Here is a 23,353-nt window from a genome sequence, read left to right as displayed (position 1 = left end):
GTTATCAATCACCTGGCTGTCTGAGAAAGAGTGTGTGTATTAGTGCTCATGTTGTGGCTAAGGAGAGTGAGTGAGTGAGTGATGGCCGCGACAGTATAGACAGCATGTGCTGTGAAATGTCACCATGGCGATCGATGGTGTTTAACGAGGCTCGAGGCTGATCTTGACCTCATGCTAACATAAAGCGCTCCTCTTCTCCCTCTTCCTACCCATTCCTTACTCTCCTAATCCCCCCTCTACTATTTGTGAAAACTCAAGGGTCTCCCGGGACGGAGATAGGCCATTTACCTGTGAAGAGGCTTTTGTGTGCAGAAAGACACACAGACTCTGTTTAAGTTTTGAAACATTGCAATGTTTGGATTTCTTCATTTAGTGTTAAATAAATCAGAACACAAGACACAGTTGGGCAGAATAATCATAACTAGTTTATGATTTCAAAGTGCTGAACAGAAAATCCAGTGAACCAAAGAGAAAGAAAAAAAATGAACAGGAAACTCAAACCAAAGGGGGACATTGAAAAAAACAGCAACTTTTTTCTTTTTTTTTTGTTTTCTCTTCTTCAAAAAACAATGCACAACTCGTACCACAATATTTGAAAAAGCTAAAAACACTTCAAAATATTAGTTTGTATATATATATATATATATATTTATATTTATTTATATTTATATCTTTATAATCTGCTTTTTCATATTTCAAACTGCTGCCGCGAGTGTGTGAGTGGCTGTTGGAGGCCCAGGGACATCCCCATCTAGCTGGAGTCCGAGACACAAACACAGATTGAGCTGTTTTGACAAGCTATGGCAGCTCCATACAGCTTAAAACACACCATGCATATGATCCTGGCCTCTCTAAGTGTACACACAAAAACAGTTTGCAACCATGTCCTCCACGCTCTCACATGGCGTCCACAATAGAAATGAATTTAAAAAAAAGAGCATGACTGCGGAATGTTTGACACCCAGACATACGTCTACTTGTCGAGCACCCTCCTCTCCCTGTAGGTAGGGTGTGTGTCTGTGCTTCTAGCCCTTCTCAGGGTGTAAGTGCTTCAAAAGCCAATTTCTGTCCATTTTCATTCCTCCATACGCCACTTATGATTTAAAAATTAGTTAATAAAAAAACATACTAAAACAAGTTCAAGTCTGGGTGACTCAGTCATCAATAATTAGTGCACAGTATCTCCTCTGCTTCCTAAAGCCTTAATGGAGACTGTCTGTTTCTTTTAGCTACTGACAGTACAGGACAAGTCTTTGTATTGAAATAATTTAGAGTTTGAAATGAAACCATTCCTTCTCTGTCTCTAAGCACTTAAGAAATTGCACTTGGAATTGAGAGCCACCTCAACAGACTCTTCCGTGTGTTTATCAAATGTCTGTGCCCTGCTTTGTAACGTTTCTGCATGTTTATGCGTCTATTTTATGACCTCTCGCATTGCAGTGCATTTCAGTATAAAAAAGCCAGATTCCCTCCATCTGCAGAAGGATCTAGAATACACAGTAACTAATGTTTCACTGGGATATCTTCAGCTTGGATAACATTCGATCACACTGACACCTTCCCTTCCCTCTTCACTAAGAAGAAGTCCTCAGACTGGATGAGCCAGGCCAAAACAGAGAATACAGTACTTATAAATCTTTCTTTTTCGCTGCATGAGATGCCACCCAAACAGAGAGAGGACAGTAAAAAGTCAGTTATCTTTTGTCCATCTGAGCCCTGTCATCCTCCCCCCATATGAGAAAAACAGGAAGATCAAATAAAAAGTGATAAAATGTTTGAGTAATTGTCTTTTATACTGGTGAAAAGCGGTTAGTTGGTTGTTCGTATGAGTGAAAAGCTTTTGATTGGGTCTTTGCCCTGCATCAGTCAGAGTGGAGTGAGTCTCTCTTCTTGATGTGTGTGCGTGTTCCTCAAGGGGTAAAAGGCCTTAACAGGACGTGACGTGGGCTTTTCTCTGTGGTCAGCTGAGGCCTTCAGTAGGGCAGAGTGTCCAAGAACCTGTCAATCAATGGAGGAGGTGGTACCAGGTCTTCAAGCTTCAGGTAGAAGATTCGCTGAAGGCCCTGGGTCCTTTGGGAACGGAGCTCTGCCCTTAACCCCAAAATACGACTGAGGGGGGGTGTAGCCTTGGACGAGGAGGAAGATGGGCCACAGCCCAGGTGGTCTCTGAGACAACAAATCACTTTAGTCTGCAGCTCCTCAACCCGCTTGGAGTCCTTCAGACCAGGGACTTGCTCTGTGGACAGATAAACAGAGAACAATTCATTAAGTGATAAAAATGACATATATGGAAAAAACACACACGTAAACACGTCCATTCTGATTGTCACTCATTCAGTCAAAAGAACATTAGCGACATCTTCTATATTGAATTCCACCTCATTACCCTGTATGTCTAATGTTCTTAACAGGCCTTAACCCCTCTCACTCACTGCAGATCAATACCCACTCTAACCTAATAAGGCCCCTGCATACTGTGTACATTCACACACACACACACACACACACACACACACACACACACACACACACACACACACACACACACACACACACACACACACAAATACAGACACATACACACACATAGACATGCACACACAAACACTAGTGTGTATATATATTATATGTTTGTGTTTGTGTGTGTGTGTGTGTGTGTGTGTGTGTGTGTGTGTGTGTGTGTGTGTGTGTGTGTGTGTGTGTGTGTGTGTGTGTGTGTGTGTGTGTGTGTGTGTGTATGTATGTCATAATTTCCTGCAGGATTAATAAAGTATATATCTATCTATCATCTATCTAAAATATCTCTATAAAAATATATACATATATACATGCATATAGTGTAAAATCAAGCAGACACACAAATTGAAGATGCTGACTGAAACAAAAGAGCTCAACAATTAACTGATTATTCGGTCCTGTGAGTGGCCAAATGAGATTAGAAACACACGCACAACACACAATGCTGCCCATAGCAACTCCTGCGGCACCCACTTAATGTGACACTAAGTCATTCTGCAGAGTACAGAGTGTCCACTCCCCCCACACCCAAACACACACACACACACACACACACACACACACACACACACACACACACACACACACACACACACACACACACACACACACACACACACCCCATCCAGTCTGTGTGCTGCAGGGAGGCTGTCACTAAGACCAGTCTCACTTTGAAGTATCCATTATCTGAAGTTTATTTATTGTTTGTTTATGTGTCTCTTGTTTTTTCTATTTGCAGCAGCAGAGGCACTTCAGCCCTTCTTTCAACATGGCTTTCAGACCCCTCACACATTCTCGCTCCACTCTCTCCCCACTCTCCCTATCCCTCTTTTCACTATGTTAGCGAGCTCCTGGGGAGGGATCGAAGGCTGCCTTTCTGCACAGGCCACTCTGAAGCGGTCGATCGCTCGGCAGCTCTGGCGACTCTGCCGTGACAGTGCACTGTGTGCTTTGCTGAGGTGACAGAGCGCCGCTGAGAACAGCGTATATGTGTAGAGCCATGCTCCACAGTGGGCTGGTCGATCAGGCACAGAGTTAAGTGCTCCCCCAGAGAGTGAGGAAGGGGTTTGAGGGCTTAGATAGAGGATGAGAAGGTAGAGGAAGAGGAGGGGGAAGGGGAAGGTAAGAAAGTGTACGGATGGGTTTTCATACCCATTAGACATTGACGTAAAAATGAAAAACAAGTGAGCACTTTTGACTGAATTCTTCCTCGTTTTCCCCTTTCCTCTTGTTTCATGTGTTCATCAATAAAGCTGTGACGTTCTATTTTCACTGATGCACCCTGATTAGAAGGCCAGGTGTGTGGCAGGTGCAGCAGGTGCTCCTGGGTATCGGGTTCTTGTTTCAGGCTAAGATGTGTGAGAACATGCAATCACATGTGAGCGCATGTGACACATTAGAGGATATTTCTCTCTTATTGCTGTCACATTTAATCACCCACCAGTAAAGCTCCGCTCGAATGAAAGAAATGTGTACTTCCGTGTTGACGCAAAAGTGCAGTGTTCTTATAAACAATACAATTTTCCATGCTGGATTTAGTCACTTTAATTTCTTCTGATTGTAATTTATAACTTCCTATCACATATCCTTACCGGTAAGCAGCACAAGGGCGGCCAGGCAGGAGAAGGCAGAGGCATCCAGGTGTAGGTTCTGGAGGTGAGTGGAGAAGTCACGGATGGAGTCCAGCCATTCTCCGAACCCGCGAAGGCACTGGAACCTGTGCAGCACCAAGCCGTTACAGAACACTAATTTATCTTCCGACAGCATCGACCTGGAACACAGAGAAAAGGAAGATAACAGTTAGACGTCTCTTCCAATAAAATGCAGTATTTTTCCCTAAATTTATTGTGAATACAGTATAGCTTGAGATGCCGAAGCAAGGAAACAATTACAATAAAACCAATGAGAAAACCTGGCAGAATGCACATTCACACACACTAACACAATCAAAAGCAGGCATGCAGCTGATTAAAGTTGTGTTTTCCCAATTACAGCATTTTAAAACATTCCTGTGTTTCCTTCTGGTGGGGTGAACGATTAGAGCAAAGGGCTGCTCTTTATTTAAAGATAGGTAAACTATTATGGCTTTAATGTGCCCAGACTGTGGCGTGCAATGGAAACACAAAGACTTAATGAGGAAATGGAAAGAGTTGAAGAAGATGTATTCAGCCATCAGTTACTCACGACATAAAACATCCCACATCTTCACCAATGAGTGGGGGTAAGATAACAAGCAGTGAATGGGGGGGGGCTATGACTATTCTTTATTGGTGCCTACAAGATGAGTGTGGTTTGCTTCAGAGAGCTAGTGCAAGTATTTAGGTTTAAGATTTTGAGAAGACAACAAAGGGTTGTAGGAGGAGAGATGCAGGATGTAGGACGAGGGAGAAAGTTTGTGCTTAGAGAACAAAGAGAAAGGGGGAACCCTTAAACATTAGTTTAGCAATTATCATGAGCAGATGAAATACCATCTATAAATAATTATCCTTACTACAACTCAAAAGATGTACTCCACCCATCCTAAGCAGAACATATACACACAGATACATGCATATCATACGTCATACATCACAAATATTGTTCAACTCTGAGACACACAAGCATGAAAAGTGATCAGAAACAGACAATGCGCAGGAGCCAGAGAGGTTGTCTATGAGCTGGGAGAAGGTAGAAAGAAGAATACAGAATGAAACCAATGATGCATGGGTTGGGAGAGGCCAGAAGTGACTTTCTTGATGTTTTGCACAGTTTAAAGTTAAGATTTTAGTTTAGTCTCAAATGTATTGCATTTTCTGGATTTGCACATCAATTTATTGTGTCTTGATTAAGACAAACCAATGCCTGATATGGCATTGTGAATGCATTTCACGTATATCATAAAGTAGAATTAATAATTGGAATTTTTAGAAAACAATACTTTTTGACAATATTTAAACAATGACGTGACATTTAGGTGGATTACATTGAAACTGACAATACACACACACAAACAGACACACACACACACACACACACACACACACACGCACACACACTCACTCACTCACTCACAGACGCACAGCTGGATGTCTACCACACATTCCACTCGACCCTGGCGACACTGTCGCCACGGTAATCAACCAATAACCACAGAAACTGTTTGGTCACAGGGCGCTTACAGCAATGCCGGCCCAGAAGAGGGGAGCAAATTTACTTTCTACGCACTGAACATGCCCTCACAAACATACAGACGCACACTTGAGGAGCAGTCTGCAAGGCATTCGAGTTCAACACCGGGTCAATGCAGGACTGCGTCAACAATGAGGCAAGAGTGGAGACCAACATCCTCAGCTCTCATGGAAAGTGGACAAATGAGGATGTTTGGGTGTGCTTTCCCCTGTGCCGTGGGAGTTTGGCTGCTTGGAAGATGAGCAGTGTGTGTGAGCATGTGTGTGTGCGCTTGATAGATCCCCTATGAGTCCACAACTTAGCGTGAGTCAAAGCCCTGGCCAGATCCCTCTCCTGCTGGGACTGTGATGCCACCACCTAATCCTCTACCCACCCTGCACCTGGACCTACACTAGCAGGAGGAGAGAAACTTGGTATTCTACATCATCATCATGAATGTGTGTGTTTGTGTGAGTAAGTGTTCTTGTGTGTATGACTGTGTTGGTTTTCTGCCCCAGACGACAGAGCAGACAAAAGGATGAGCTTGTAGCCCAATCCCCCATCCGCCTCCCCGTAAATTTAACTAGAAGCATGCCTTACAAGAGCAAACTGGTAACCCAGGGCAATGTCTGAGGCAAAGATGGGCAGGGGCAGTCATAACGGCACCACAAGCATCCCTGACTGAGACTCACACAAGCTCACACACACACAGTATATTATAATAGGCATGATGTAAATGTTGATTCCTTCTTGATTTCTTTAAGCTGACGTCTGACTTCTTTTTTTTCCTTGGAAAACAGTCTTTTTCATGTTCTCAGCTGATGGGTTTCTCTGATGTAATTGAACCCATTAGTTCACAGTTCATAATGCTAGCACAGTTTTAGCCCACAGAACACACACAGGGTCCTCTGCGTCAGATATCAGACGAGCAGAGCGGAACTCTGTGGGCGTAGCTGCTGTCATAGCTACAGTCTCCATTCATAATTTGGTTCATATGGTGATTACTAAGCTCCACTCCTCCTACTCTGGAGAAACACCAACATACCAGCAAGTAGTTTTGCCAGCACACTTATGCACTATAATGTAACAGTGGGGGAATTTATCTGCCAGTGTTTCCGAACACAATGGCACATGAAAAAAATTGCCCCTAAAGTAATGTGATCTAAAACATGAGAGATGTGTGGGTAAGGATGGAGATTTTAAACAGTCAGACTAAATGTGTCTGCAGTTGGTTTTGGTAAATACACCGGCTGCCTTTCCTCTTTCTCACCTGTGAGCCAATCGTAGGACAAACAGCTCCAGGAAAGCAGAATCTATGAGCAGGTTCTGATCCTCGCGCTGAAGCTCAGAGAACCCAGGAAGCCGGTCAGCCCAGCACCGCGTGGTCTCCATTGAGAAGGTGAGGAGCCGGTAGAAGAGCTGGATGTGTTCGGCATCTGAGGAGGAGGTCGGAGGATCTGCAGCACTGAACTGTGGAGGAAAAAGACAGGCATTTTTAAAGACACCAGTTAATAGGTTAGATTTCTTTTTTAACATGAATTTCTTTAAATAAAATGAACTGGGGATTGTTTGGGGTACCTGGCTGTAGTCGAGGTCACGGGGAGTGCAGTGTGAATAAGCCCTGAGCAGAGCGGAGAGCAGGCTTAGGGGTGGAGAAGGAGGAGATGCTTCTGTCTGCAGGGGGCTCTTTGGTTTGGAAGGCAAACGGCCTCTGCGCCCCTTCAAGCTATCAGTACGAACCACTAAGAATAATAAAGAAGGAGAGCAGACAACCGGCAAAAATTAGGAGGCTGTTCAGTTCAAGCTTATAATACATTACAAAATACACAAAGAATGATTTTCTTTTACTGGAAGTTGTCAGTAATGAATAGTTGCAGAATCACAAATAGAAGTTCTTCTTTCCAGCTCAGAGCTCCAACATTCCCACAATCCCATCACAGGAATCTATCATCCAGCAGATGGCACTGGAGCAGTTCACTGTGGGACTGCAGCCTTGTGAGAGGTACAGAGAGGTGTGTGTGGTATGTGGGTTTGTTGGTGTTAATGTTTGTGAGAAACAGGTGACAAACCTCAGGGAAATGAGGACAATATTAAAGCCATGCAATCGGGGACTTTACAAGACTCACTTTATTTGGCCATGTGTCCCAATACTGATCTGCTGGGCCCTTCAGTTCATGACTTAATGCTTTTACTCTTTCAATAGTCTTTATTATCTATTGATTATAATTGTGGGATACGAATGGATATAAACTTTTGCAGTAGTTTATTAAATTGAGTTGAATTTTCTGAATATTTAAATATGGGGGATATGATTTTTACTGTTTATAAACATGTTGAGAATGTTCAAAATACATGTATAAATAAGTTTATTCACAAAGATTGACTGTACTACATGTTAGCATCTATAAGTTGTTGTTCCACTCAGGAACATTGTTGCACAGCAGAGTTGACAAAGAGAGCACGTTTTATTTATTATCTATGATACACTTAACATATTCAACAGACATTTGAGAAAGAAAATGATTTATGTCATTACGTGGGATTCTGTATCTCACAGAGCTTTATGTTACATTACACATCAACAAACATCTGTACTATGTGGCAAAAGTATCAGACTTGATGATATGGACGGATGAAAAGTGTGTACCTTCCAAAGCTTTATTAAAGAATTGGAATGCAGCTGTTTTATGAGTGACGTGCTGACTGGTGTGCTGTTTTTCAGCTGTCTTTGTTCAGTGACGGTTTTCCACCATCTGCACGTCAGGTCATTGTGGGTCTGTTAAAACCAGACTGCAGACATTCTTTACCATCTGGAGGTTAAACTGCTCTTGCACCATGTGTGTGTTCTTGTTGGTGGGCTTTAGGTGTGATTCTCTTACCTTCCTTCACCATGCCAACACTCAGACACTTTTGAAAGCGGCAGTACTGGCAGCGATTGCGTCTCCTCTTGTCCACAGGACAGTTCTTACTGGCCAGACAAACATACTTGGCGTTTTTCTGCACAGTGCGCTGGAGAGAGAAGAAGCACACCAATAATCAGCCTCCAAACACAATCAACAACCTAATATTTGATTTGCTTAATTCCATTTCTGTTTTTTTTCTCTCTTCCTCATCAGAGAATGAAAGCAGAAGCTCGCAGGTCATATTTTAATTACGTGCTGAAAGGCGGCAGTGACATCAGTATAATTAGATAAAATTAATTTTCCAACAAGCCTCGCCTGCAGGAGGAACAATTTTATTAGCGCCGGAGATTACAATGGACATGGAGGGCTTGGCGTGCCGAGGCGGGTCCCCCGAGACAAGAGGGACAACGGCCACGAGGGCTGCCTGATCGGATGGTTTGTGAAGCTCAGGGGTCAGATCGTGGCACCTCCGTGGCCCCCCGCATCGCGCCTCTCTCAATGGTCCCCGCGGGAGCTGTTTTCTCCTCCGCTGGTTCGCGCGATTGTCAATGACCTTATTAAAATGAAATCAGAAAACGGGCTACGCAGGAGGATACGCGCGCTCCCCGCGCAAGACACTACGCGAATGCCACCAATGGGTGAATCCCGTGCGTGTGGGAGTGCGTAAAGAACAGACAAAGTCATCCGTTCTCAGATTGGATCAGAAAAAAAAAACAGATAACACTGTGAAAGGTGGGGTTACTGAAACAGAAACAACCGCTCACCCTCACACGCTTCACCTGTTCACATCCTGCTGCGTGTTTTTGGACTACAGGGAGCATAAAGTCAGGTAGGACGTTCTGGATTCGAACCAGAAATCTTATTGACGCCAGAAAAAAAACAAACTTTTTATAGCTGTTTAAATTGTTTCCCTCCTTTTAAGGTTGTGAATTACGTATGCCTAATTATTCATAATGAAAGCAAACCACAGACGCACACCGTCTACCCCGTCTACCACTTTTTTTTTTTTATTTTATTTTTTTTTTTTTAAGAAGGGATCAAACTCCTGGGCAAACTTTTGCCTGGGGTAAACATCATGTATAAAGCAGTTAAATTTGCTAACGAATGCAACTGTACTGTAATCACTGTATGGCTTGTTTGTTTTTTACGGTGTCATGACATGACTCCAGTTTTCACGCAGGCAAAACAGCTACAAACTGTAAATTATACTGACAACACACAGGACGTGTCGTGGCATCTCTTGTTCTTAAAAGCCTCAAAAACACACACATTAAAAAAAAAAAAAATCTAATTAGAAACCCCTCTCCTCACACTTGATCTTGCCCGGGAGACCAATAACACACCAATTATTGCATATGCTCCGGCGCCAACGCAGCACTGGCGCGTAATGTGAGCCAGCGCGGGATGAGAGTCGTTGCCATGGCGGCACCGTGGATCGCTGTGAACGTGTCCCTGCCATCACTTCAACGGTCAGTGACCCATGTGCGCGGCGATAAGTTAGTTATGGTTATTAATACGGTTGAGAGGAAATCAACCGAAGCTCCATTAGAGAGGCTGGATGACGCAAAATATTTATTATTTTTTATTTGCACCCAGTCTGCACCAACCTCAACATCAACTCGGTTTAAATATATTTCCACACCTTTCATTTACAGGTTTTTCCACAAGTTGGGCTAAATAGAATAGATATGGTTCTGATTTTCAGTAGTTTTTTTGGGTAATGGGGGTTTTAAGGCAACTGATCATTTGTCTTCAAACTCTTTTTTTCCTCAATAAGCTTATGTTGTTTTTCAGAGTATTGGGGAGTTCAGTAATATGAATGCTTACATGATTATGGTGACGGGTTAAGGGGGAACTTCTTACCCTTCACTGACCTCAGGGCCTAATTTAATAGATAGCCAGTTCCAATAAAAGCCTCAGTCTGAAATGATCAATTAAGGCTCTGATAAATTTAGCTCTGAGTGCGTGCTGACCTGTCTCCTACACTCTCCTGTCTCTCTCCAGTGCTCTCTCTCTCTCTCTCTGTGTGTGTGTGTGTGTGTGTGTGTGTGTGTGTGTGTGTGTGTGTGTGTGTGTGTGTGTGTGTAAGGAGTTGGAGGTGAGGGTCGTCTCACCCGAGACAGTACATATCAGAGCTAATACAGCATAACTAACTAGATATTCATCAGTGGATGCCTTCGTATGATGAAAACACACACACACACACACACACACACGCATGCACGCACAAACACACACACACACACACGCACAAACACACACACACGCGCACACACACACATACACACACACACACACACACACACACACACACAAAAACACATACACACACAGATTAAATTATACCAATATAATTATCAAATCTGAAGAACCTTCCTGTTGTGTGTACAGTACTACCTATTTAATTCAGTGTTTGTATTTGAGAGAGTGTTTGTTAGCAATGTTCAAGTTCCAGTTTCATTCATCTAATCTGTTTTGTAACTTGTTTGTTCATGGCCAAATTAAAAAAAATAAATCTTAAACCTGCTTGGTGTTACAAACAGAAATCTTAGGGCAGCAGTAACATTTGCAACTAAAATGAGTTTAATTGAAAACATTGAGGACTGAGTTATATTCACCTAAATCACATTCACAAATGAACTCACACAGTCTTACAGAGCACATACTGCTGTGGGGGTTGTGGGGTTTGGGTGGTGGCATGCAGAGGCATATTCTTGACATGTAACATGTGCTAATAGCCTGGGCTTAAAATTAAAGCCTTTAGGCACTTAGACTCTCTCTCTCTCATGTACGGGGACAATCAGACATCGTTTTTCACTGTGTGTCTGTCCAGGGGTATGTTGGAAAAATGTGTATAACCTGTGACTACGGGTGCTTACCTGGTTGCAGATTTTCATGGTACATTGCATACATTATTTACTTACAACTATTATATGTGCAATTACATGATAATGTTATCTGCACGTCACCATACAGAGCATCCCTTTTAAAATACTTGCTGTTCATCATCCTTTCTAAGTCTTGGGCATGCAAGGTCGAATTCACACATTTGACTAACATATAGGACAGCAGGTATTCTAAACAGGCTGCCTTTTATTTTGTTATGTCTAGCATTGTATTTATCATAATAGTTGAGGTCTTGCTTTTAATTGAAATAAAATTGCATCCTGGCACAATAAATTAATGGAAACCAGTGAATGGACTATATTATTCCACAGAATTAATAAACAAGGGGAAAACAAATGATTTGTTCAGGGGCGAAAGTTAATTCACTTTGAAAATGTGTTTCAATTTGGACTAATGAAATAAAAAATATTTTACAGACAGACTCCACTGTGGTTTAATGTGTAATAACTATTCAGGGATAACCGAATGTAATCAGTACATTTTTAGCACACAATAAAACACCAGGATAATGAGTATAATGTGCCCAATGATGTGGATGTGAACAAGAACAGGTGTGTTAAGGGCACGTTTTTGATGCTGTATCTTGGATGCAGTACGTAACTTTGGGTGACATGCGGACATGCTTCTGTATGAATACGTGCCTGAGAGCGTACGTCCTGTTTGCATGGTTGGTTGCATCTGCATGTATGTGTGAAGGAAACATAGTGAGGTTTGACAGAGTGTGTGACGGCTGAACGCTGTTACAAGCACACAGCCTGCGGCCTGCTACCACCAGACACTGCTTTCATTAATTACTAAATTAAAAACAAATAGTGAAACTAATTGAAAAGGAAGATAATATATTTCCACTGACCAGAGGCATAGTTCTGTGTTTGCACCCTAGTTCTTGCTGTGACTTAATTTCACTCTCTTTTGTCATGCAAGCAATATGTCTTACAAATGTGTCAGGAAATGTTGGAGGTCACAAACTGTGCTGAGTCACTCCCTCCGCCTGAATTGACTGTAATTTAATTTAAGTATTATATCTATATTTTGCTTCATGACTTGTACAAGGAAAGTGAGAAATCTGAGTAAAAACCACCGCTTGATGACGCTAATTGAGGAGTTCTGTGTGTGGGCATGTGAGGTTACATGTGATATGAGACCATGAGCTGATATGTGTTAGACTGCAAAATTTCTGAATCTATATCTGACACAAATGGTTAGTATATTATGTCAGCAAATTGTGGTTCTGTCACATAATCCTCCTGAAAAATTATGAAACTTTGATTTCAACCATTTCTTTTCCACCTTTTCCAAGCATGCAAGGCAATTTTCCTAGTTTGTTTGAATGAGAATAAATTTCACACATACACACACATAAACACGCATGCATGCACGCACGCACGCACGCACAAACACACACACACACACACACACACACGCGCACACACACATTTCCACTTGGCTGCAGAGAGAGACCCCTGTGGGTGAATAAATCTATTATCAAGACTTTAAAATGATCTCATTGAGAGTAAAGAATGGAAGAGCGCCAGTTAAACAAATTATTTCAGATGAAATATAGCAGTTAGTTTGTAGATAATTCACAGGTAATATTTAAAATGGGACTTTCATCTGTGCATGTTGGTGTATGTCTGGGGTCTGGAGATGATTCATGGGAGAAAAACAAGAAAACTTTAGCTCTGTCTGCATCAAAAATGTGATTCATTTTCTGAATTTATGGTATGGTATAGTTCACATTTAAGACATATAGGGATGTGACATAGTGGTGTGAATTACTCCAAAAATGGACAATGTCTTTTCTGATAAAGTAAAATGAATAATGCATCAATATCTCTGTCTGGACTGTATGATTTGTTAGTTTTGAAGGATTTTTACCTTGAAGAACCCCTTGCAGCCTTCACATGTGCGTACACCATAATGCTGGCAAGCTGCATTGTCTCCACACACTGCACAGGTGCCTTCGCCTTGGGGGCCACGCTGGGGAGGCGAGGGTAGGCTGTCTCCTAGGATTGGGCCGCAGGGACCAAGAGCCAGGGAACGGAAGGCAAGACTGCTGCCCCCAGCTCCACGGTGCAGCTGGTACATTGACTGCTCCAGAGGTTGACCGTGATGATGGGAGACCGAGGATGAGGAAGAGGAGGAAGAGGAGGATGTGCGAACCAGTCCTCCACCTATGTTCTCATAACCACTGACACTGTTGCCACTGTGGGGTGGTGAATGCTGGTAGAAGTGAGGGAATCGTGGTGACTTGAGAGGACCTGCATCCAAGCTGGAGCCCAGGGAGTGGGGGTGTGATGGAGGGGCCAGGGAGTGCTCGTCCCAGAGGAAAGATGCACCAGGCTGGGCAGGTAGGGACGGAGTGGTGGGAGTGGAGGGGGGTGACTGTTTAAAGTACATGGTGGAGGAGGACATGGCCTCCAGTGGCGGAGCGGTTGGGTAGCTTTCTTCCTCCTTTTTAATGATGGGCCTGTGTGGAGGCATCTGATAAAGACAAGACGACTTGGGTTCGTAGCCCCCCTCCACAAACACGTTGAAGCTCGGGAGGGAGGTGGTGGCAGCGGCAGCCGAGATCTCACCACCACCCAGGTCTAACTTGGTGTAGTCAGGGGTCATGAGGTCAGAGCTGTAGCTGTCGCCCTGGTAACTAAAGGACTGACCAGAGTAGGTGGAGCCTGGAGGGGCGGGCCCATACTGAGCCTGCACACAGGGCATGTCTGTCAGGGGGACAGAACATACAGAACATTAGAACCATGTGGTACAACTGAAAACATGCATTCCAGTAACTATTTCATTCAAAATGCATTTTTATGGCGTTAGTAGAGTACAGCCCCCCCCCACAACAATCAGAAGTCAGTGAGCAACTTTTTAGTTGAATACATATTTTGACAAAAATGCAGGACAAGAAAGCAAAATTCTAAATCTACAGAACACAGGAACGTTGCTGGATGAGCATGCACACAGGGATAGCGAGAAACAGGGTTGAAAATCACATTGAAAACCTAAAATATTCTGCACAGCTCTATTGGAACAGGCAGTTGTTTCAGCTCTTGAGGTGTCATAAATATTTTTTCATGTACTCAATTTCTTCAGACACTTGTCACATTTCTACAGAAGTCCTATAAGTCGATTTAAAAGAAAATCTTGTGCGTACAAAGTATTATCTGACATGGCACCTAAGTGAACTTCCATAACTGCATGGACTGACCGTCTTGACACCAATATTATCAAAATAAAATCTAAAGCATTTACAAGTCCTTGATTTTAAAGGGTTTTTTTCCGGTTACTTCAAACTTTGTTTAACGGTATAAAACAATTATTTCAGAGATGTCATTCATTTTAGTCTTGGTATCCGTTTGAAATGAGAGGTTTTAACGAGGACCAGACAGTATTGTTATCATCGTGTTGTTTAAATATTGTAGTGGATAGCTATAATGCTTCACTATGAATTATTATGAAGAAACTGAGCATGAAAAACCAGAAACACATGTTAGTGAATACATAGACTGTGTGTTCTGTTGTGGACATTTGAACACCTCAGGCAACATGTGCGCTCACTGATCAAGCTGAGGTTTATGCTATATTCATCAACCAAACTGAATTGTGGCTCTGGATAGTTATGATAATTAATACGTACAAGTATCTTGTGCAAAAGATAATTTAATTGTTCCCATAAGAAAATAACTCGTGCGCATGAGTTATTATCTTTTACGCACCAAATACTGTAATAATTGGTGCGTACAAGATAACTGACGTGAGCGAACGAGATAATAACTTCAGCGTACAAGTTATCATCTTCTGGACCTTCAGCGGTCTCATTCATTTCGGTGGGAAAAAATAAAGCATAATTATTGACAGCACTCACACAAACCTCAGAAGCCGTTGATTCTGACACATTAAGTTCACTCGAAGAAGCTGCAGCTTTCAGAGGCAGAGCAGTCACACCAAAGATCCATGTCCGCACAACATACCGAAATGTTGTGTGCGCGCACGGATTGTGGTGTGTGGGTTGGTGTGCTCCGGTTAGTCAGATGGCAAAGCAGATGAGATAACATTAAATAATAATGGAACCCCATGGTGGTGCTGGATACTTGCTGCGCAACCCACTCACACCAGATCCAAACACTGACAAGTGAAGATACACATACACAGATATTTCCTCTTGCGGCTGCCAATATTTCTTATTCAATTCTGTCACATTGCCAGCATTTGAGGGCACCACCTCGTTATCCGTGCGTCTTATCAAACTCCTTACGTAACGCACACGGCTTGCGTTTGCGCGAGTGCTTCCATGCGTACACGTGGGTACGTGTTGAATGTGCGCAACCGGAGTTTGGCGGTATTTACTTGTCGCTCCAGAGTGCGTGAACTGTCAACAAGGCGCAGTGCCCATCGACGCTCAGTGAGCTCCGACGCCCCAGTAAACACCCGGTTCCTCGCCCGTCATGTATGTCTAGTCAAATAAGGGAAAGAACTGTCCTGTTACTGTCAAATCATATGTTAGACCTTCATCTCAACAGACTCACTCAGGCTCAGTTATGGAATTACTGAGAAATTTAATGCATTAAAAAAAAAAATCATACATAAACTAAATAAGTGCCGCCTAATTCTATAACAAACTAAAAGCCTTGTAAATTCATATTCATTACATAATTACTTTACCTTACATAAATTAACAAAAAATAAACACAATAAAATAACCTACAAGGTTTATTTTACATTTATATGTTCGTAATACGCTACATGAATATCTTTCTTGGCTGCTGACCAAGCGACACATACATTTCAGTCGCTGCAACAATTAAATTATACCTAAAGGGCAGGCAGTGGCTGGAGGGGTCTCGTAAAACAAAAGGATGACTCAAAGAGTTAATTAAGAAATGCTTAAAAAAGTGAGGTCGACTCAGCTGGCTACATCACTATATTTATTCAATACCGACATTTTGATATTTGTTTGTGTTGATCTATTGATAAGATAACCAAGGCACAAACGGCGACGTCTAAGACTGGACACGGTGGGAAAATCATTATGTGAAAAAATAATTTTAATACAATCACAACAGCAACAAAAATGTCTAGCAAATTAAATAACAATTATTTTCTAAATATTAATTACAAAAATCTCAGACACAGCTTTAAGACAGATCTACACAATGTCTCAATGAGAATACTAAGCCGCAGCATTTTTTAAAAAAATTGAGGATATGAGTCAAGCTGTGGGCCCGAGGTTGACGTCATCCTTTTTTTTTTTCTTTGAACAATTGACCCACGTGGAAAAACACACATCAAGTGTTGTGGGCGTCATAGGCCTTTCGGGGCCATACCTTGTGATTTTGTAACTGTTTAAGTGCCTGAGGAAGAGGAGAGAGGCAGGAGAGAAATTATACGAGGACAGTAGTGAACTGTGTTGCTTACTGCCTGTCTGTGTTGCGTTAATATCAGTATATAGTGTGCATACATACATTTTACACACACACACACACACACACACACACATATATATATATATATATATATATATATATATATATATATATATATATAATATATACATACATACATACACACTATATATATATGTACAGTATATGTGTATGTATATATGTATAGACATATATATGTATACACACACACACACACACACACACACACACACACACACACACACACACACACACACACACACTTAAATTTCCATCACTAAAGAGGTGTTAGATGTCAATATGAACCCATATGTTCACCCTGCCAATAACATACGCCCTTATCTTGGCAGGAACAAGTAAAACTGCTTGTCTCTGCAAACGTCTCTTTGTGCTTTACATTTGGTGGTGTGCCTAACCTTCACTCAGCAGCACATACGTAAACACGTGCACATCCATGCTCACAAGTGTGCCTTCCCACACACTGAAAATAGATGTGTAACAGTGGAGAGTCTTTTTTTTTAAGTTGCTGAAGAAAATCTGGAACCTTTCCAGAGTCCAACACCACCATTAGATTGCCTTTATTAGATTTGCATGCGTGTGTGTGTGTGTGTGTGTGTGTGTGTGTGTGTGTGTGTGTGTGTGTGTGTGTGTGTGTGTGTGTGTGTGTGTGTGTGTGTGTGTGTGTGTGTGTGTGTGTGTGTGTGTGTGTGTGTGCGCAAGCAAAAAGGCAGACAAGTCAGTCAGGTAAAGGAGGTGCAGCATAGCGAGGCAAAGAGAAACCGTCTCTAACCTCGAGGTGAGCATTTCAACTGGACAAACTGCAGCTGTTCCAATAACTGAGCACGCTTGTTCATTGTCAGAATGCCATAGATCTAACAAATAAAAACATGAAGTTGCAGACATGAATACAAAAACATATTTATTTTGTCCATAAATCATTAAGATTAGAATTCAGTGCCCTGCACACAAAGTGATTTTCATATAAATCAAAACACAAATACATGTCCACCACATACTTGTTATTATGACACTCCCCTTTGCACAGTGTCATAATAACACCATTTATTTTATTTCTATTAGTTAACAATTTTTCTATTAGTTCACAATTTTATAATGTGATAAAATATCATGAACAGAGTTTAAATTATGTGGAAATTAAATATTAATTTAGGAGAAGTTCAGGATAGCAACCTAAAAAAAAGAAAGAAACTAAAACAACTGAGAGATAGTTTTGTCTATTTTAGTTATTAAGGTAAAGATAGAGTCTTTGGGGGCAGCGTTATCTACATCCCTAAATGATTCTCCCGCATCTTTTTAATTCATGTGTTGGAACAATCATATTTATGACGGTCAGACGGATGATTAAAATGTTCATTTACTTGCCACACACTCACTCAAATGCACACACACACACACACACACACACACACGCACACACACACACACACACACACACACACACACACACACACACACACACACACGAGCTGATAGAAAATATACACATTTTGACACAATTTCACGATTTGAAGATTAGACAGAAGGCATAAAATAGAATATAACCTTATTACCTGCGCCCCAAGTTAAATTCTGACTCAACTCCGAAGTTGGTAAAACGTTTATCGGAAAACTTGTAATTTTTTCGTGCAGTAAATCTCAGTTAAACGCCAATCACGCCGCACAGACAGACCCGAGACAGTGACAACAATAACACCTGTTCCAAAAGTATCAGCTGAGGAAAGAAGATAGGAGAAATAAAGAGAGACAGAACGACAGACTAAACGTCAGAATGGAAGTAAGAGAAAGTAAAGGAGCTGATCAAAGTGAGAGGGAAAGGCTGGGTTCCATACCTGATGAAAGAGCCTCGCGCTGAATGGTGCTGGGTGTCCGGGGTGGAGGGGTAGCGTGGCTGCGGCCGGGACAGGGCTCTTGGAGCAGACAAGACTCGGCAGACGATACGAAGGTGTCCGATCGCCGTGACTCTGAGCTCGGCTGGGCGCGCTCTTCCGACCCTCTGTCTGGAGGAGAGATGTCTGAGTTACAGCCAGTCATGCGGCGGCAAGATTAGTTCAGATTTAGTTGCAGTGATCGCACCTCAGCGATCTTCAACCAGTTTATTTGAACCCATTCACCCCTTCCCCCTGATTTGAGCACCGCAATCAAAACTTCATTTAGCACCCTATAGGTAAAGCTGAACTTATTACTCCTGACAATCCTACATATTTGAGCATAGATAAATGTTGGCGCGTCAAAGAAAATATTAAAATTTTTAATCTACACGGAAAAATATTAGATAAAAAAATATATTCCGACAGATCAAAGCGGCAATGAAAAGAAACGACATTTTAACACCACCTCTCTGTGCACAACAGAGGAATATTTCAGTACTTTAAAAGCGCAGAGCAGGAATCGAAACATCCATGAATATCCATATGGAGGATGTTAGAGCTGTTATTCATATAAAATATGCATAGACAAATGTTGGTATTAAACATGTCACAGGAGCTCGAGAAAAATTTGAACCACAACTGAGGACTCCAAGCTCATTTCAGGACTTACACCCACGTGGACAGGTTTCATTCTAAGCTGTGCTCCCCAACAACATTTTATTTTGGCGCTACAAAACACGATATCAAAAACATACACAACTTCTAGAACACATACCTACAAAAGTCACAACTTTCAAAAGAGCAGTCTGTGCAAGTGCCTTCAGGTCATCACTTCTCTTGCCTCTGATCACTGCGGAAGGGTTCATCCAGAGGGAGAGTGATATGTAGAAATGTTTGAGAGCCAGACCTAAAACTAACCCAACGGACTATTGCGCTGTGCGCCTCCAACTCCCTTCACTACAAGAGGAAGCACTGTGGCCGCCGGATTTGAAGGCTCAGAGCGCCCTCTCTTCTCTCTCTCTCTCTCTCTCTCTCTCTCTCTCTCTCTCTCTCTCTCTCTCTCTCTCTCTCTCTCTCTCTCTCTCCCCTCTCTCTCTCTCTCTCTCCCTCTCTCTCTCTCTCTCTCTCCCTCTCTCTCTCTCTCTCTCTCTCTCTCTCTCTCTCTCTCTCTCTCTCTCCTCTCTCTCTCTCTCTCTCTCTCTCTCTCTCTCTCTCTCCCCCCTCTCTCCGTCTCCCCCCGCTGTTAGATCCCCTTGATTACAGTAAAGTATAGTGAGAACACTCGATTTCCCAGTATGCTTCTTAAAACTGTGTTGCCAAGTCAAAGTCCGTGCAACTGACTGTCGGTACTGCAGGTATCTGTAGCTGACTGTCTTCCCTCATTAACAGCTCAAACTCCACTCATTATTGAACACAACAACTACTTTTTCTTACATCACAGCTTGCAGTTCTGAGACCCGATAAAGCAAACACGTCAGGGTGTGTAAGATTAATTTAATTTGGCCTGAATTGAAACAGTTAAGCCACTGTTTGTTGGTAAAAACAGGAATAAGATTTTCAATTGCTGAAAGGCTAAACAGTGTCAGTCTTAAAAACTGCTGACAGTGTATTCGTGCGTAAATACGCTTGGAACTTTGTGGAAGGTTAACTGAGTTCAAATAAAAGCACACAATTATTAAAAAGACAAAATTCAGTAGAATGTTTTTTCTTTTAATGATCGCAGGTCTCCCTTTACTTTTGCCTGAGGTTGAGCCCGTCACCGAGGCTCCAGTCCTTTGCGCACCGGTAACCAAGAGAACGACTAACAGCTGAAAAGCACGCACCCCGGAGCGCCGGTAGCCCCCGGTAGCCCCCGGTAGCCCCTCTCACCAATAGCCCCGGATAGCACGAAGCTTCCAGCAAACAGACAGAGAAAGGAGTGGGCATAAAGGAGAGACTAGAGAAATATGTGAGTACTGTAAATCAGCCCTGAGACGTGGAGTGCCAGAAGTGCTTGTGTGCGTGGAGGTGCGTGTGCGTAAAAGTGAGACAGGCAAAACCAGCAAGTTAGACTACTCAGGTATTTACTACAACAGCGTGTCCTGGCATTAATTGGGGCTACGTGGTATTCCGTATAGCATTGGCGGCTTCTACACATTACAGTTTGCTATTTATGCAGCCATCAGCTGTCTGTAGGCAATATTTCATAGAGCGCTTTATCTTGAATGACCCGGGGTAATATTTTTTTTTTTCCTGCGGTCAATTAGAGGAGAGACTGATTTCTCACAGGGAGTAAGTGAGACCGCTGACATTAACGAATGGCCATCAGGCAGCTGCTCAGATCATATGAATCATGGATGTTATGAAAACAACTATCACTTTTTTGGTGGTGATATAATTCTAAATGGTAAACCAGAGCTATTAACGAGTTTAACGTCAACTATACACTTAAGTAGCTACTCGTGGACCTGTCAGATACAAGGCATACACCCACAAGTACACCGATAAACCCAGAAACGCAACGCACCATCATATATTAATAACCCCCCCACCCCCCCACCCCAAAATCCTACATGTTAAAACAAAAACAAAAAAAATCAAAGAAATCACATGGCACGAAATTGAAGAGCTTTAACTCTCCATTCTGGCAGCTCTGCTGCATGAATGTAAGTTACCTCTCTGTCTATACGATTCACTGTCAGTGAAAGGCATCTCATTTCCATGACAACCGGAAAGGATATAATACCTTCTCAACGCAATTTAAAATTGAATTCAGCTTCATTTGCTCTCGGAGGCGCAACACACACACACACGCACGCGCGCGCGCACACACACACACACACACACACACACACACACACACACACACACACACACACACACACACACACACCATAAGTCGAGGGGGAAAAGGGGACCCGCATGTGAGTAGGGCCAACAAAGAATGACTAGTCGCGGATCAGAATACTGGCCCACAGAAAATGCTTGTATGTACGACGGGATCTATAATACTGTGTTACATTCCTGTACAGATGGACACATGAATATGCCTTGCTGTAAGACTACAGTGTGAGCGCACTGGAGCTTGACATTCAACAGGTTAGACGCACAAAGTTAGACGGATCAGCTACAGATGATGTCTTAAGAGGATAAAATCATCACATAGGATAATTAACATGCATACACACACAACTGACAGGTAACATGCTGAGGGTCTGGCAGTCCACCGAGTTGTGAATGGTAGTGGAACACTCATTCATTCACAATTTACTCACTGGTTTGCTGTAGCGGTTCCGTCTTTACATGTGTTAATAACCTCGCATGAAGTATCCTATTTCCATCCAGAAAAATCACGAGTCGAAGAAGAGGAAATCGTAAAGAAAAACACCTGGTAATATTGCAGAGCAACAGGATACATTGGAGACAAAAAAGTTGCTTGTTCTCCCACTTACTTTTTCTACAAAGTATAAAATAAAAAAAAATGAAACTCCGAGTATAAGGAGTGTGCCTGTGTCCGTTCCCCGTGAGCGGAGAGTGCCAGCGCTGATGGCTGATATGCAAAGTGTGGAGTTGTAACGCGGGTTTGTTTATGTGCTCCGTCTGAGGGGAGAAAGTCAAACAGTGCATTTATGTGAGCTCTGATTCCACATAGGGCGGTTGGTATGCGCTACGTCAATGTGACGCCATGGGAGAGGTGACGTCACTCAAAGTAGAGCTCCCTCTCTCTCCATTCCGTACCAGACACACAAGCTTTGCGCGCAGTGCCAGAGAGAGAGAGAGAGAGAGAGAGACAGAGAGAGAGAGAGAGAGAGCGAGAGAGAGAGGGAGAGAGAGAGAGATATTTAAGACCGAGAAAGACGGATGGTTGATCCGATGGTTGCAGTGCATTCAGCCGAGGGGGATCCGACAGGCAAGCTTGCTCAGTGGTGTTAAGAAATAGATTGCACATCTTGTGTATTCACCAGGCTGTTAAATCCTGTCTGTTCGTGTCTCGACAATTGATAGTCAAATTCGAATCTTAAAATAGCTCGAAGGTATCAATAGTAAAACAAAGAGGCAAAAAAAAACAAAGACCCCCCTTAAATATTTTCTGTACGATAATTAAAATACACTCCCATTAACAGTTGTTTAACCAAATAAATAAAAGACCTAGTCATAATTATCCAGTTGTATCCAAAATGTATACCGGATATAGTTTGGTGTTTAATATTGTAGGATACTCCATAATTTACTCTCTATATATTTTATAAATATAGAAATTATGAACATACACTTTAAAACATTTGTTACGCACTCATTCCACTTGATTCAAAGTGACTCGAGGCCAAAATAAGATGCATTTTAATGACATAGACATTTTTGGCTTTTTTACAATGACCCTTTAACCCTTTAACCCAATCTAAAATTCCCGTCTAACAAGCTTCAAAAATACATTTCGTTCACAGATCCTGGTTTGATGATAGCATTACGTTTAAATACAAGATAAATTATATCTGTCTTCTTCCTACAATAGTTGGTAGTGTCCAATCTAGTTATATTACGTTAAAGTAGGGTTGTAATGTACAAGAAAAACACCTCAGAGGCAGAT

The 23,353-nt window shown here is 42.3% G+C and overlaps 1 protein-coding gene across 6 annotated transcripts; it reads right to left on the bottom strand.

Annotated features, from left to right (window-relative positions):
* Nucleotides 1–402: 402 nt before the first annotated feature.
* Nucleotides 403–22,370, bottom strand: nr4a3 (nuclear receptor subfamily 4, group A, member 3). 6 transcript variants are annotated; one of them, XM_068324579.1, is made up of 9 exons: nucleotides 22,041–22,370; nucleotides 18,748–18,911; nucleotides 17,688–17,769; nucleotides 13,353–14,191; nucleotides 8,544–8,673; nucleotides 7,243–7,406; nucleotides 6,935–7,134; nucleotides 4,110–4,288; nucleotides 403–2,236 (listed from the first exon to the last, which is right to left on the bottom strand). In XM_068324579.1, exons 3-9 carry the CDS (start codon nucleotides 17,749–17,751, stop codon nucleotides 1,974–1,976), a joined length of 1,839 nt encoding a protein of 612 aa, XP_068180680.1. In that variant the 5' UTR covers nucleotides 17,752–17,769; nucleotides 18,748–18,911; nucleotides 22,041–22,370; the 3' UTR covers nucleotides 403–1,973. The 6 variants fall into 6 exon arrangements, with proteins under 6 accessions (XP_068180680.1, XP_068180682.1, XP_068180681.1 ...); XM_068324581.1 differs by having other exon boundaries at nucleotides 18,748–18,915; nucleotides 22,218–22,342; XM_068324580.1 differs by lacking the exon at nucleotides 17,688–17,769 and having other exon boundaries at nucleotides 18,748–18,915.
* Nucleotides 22,371–23,353: the final 983 nt, after the last annotated feature.

The sequence above is a fragment of the Antennarius striatus genome, chromosome 9, assembly GCF_040054535.1.
Source record: "Antennarius striatus isolate MH-2024 chromosome 9, ASM4005453v1, whole genome shotgun sequence".
Lineage (NCBI taxonomy): Eukaryota > Metazoa > Chordata > Actinopteri > Lophiiformes > Antennariidae > Antennarius > Antennarius striatus.
This window is presented reverse-complemented; position numbering and strand designations above follow the sequence as displayed.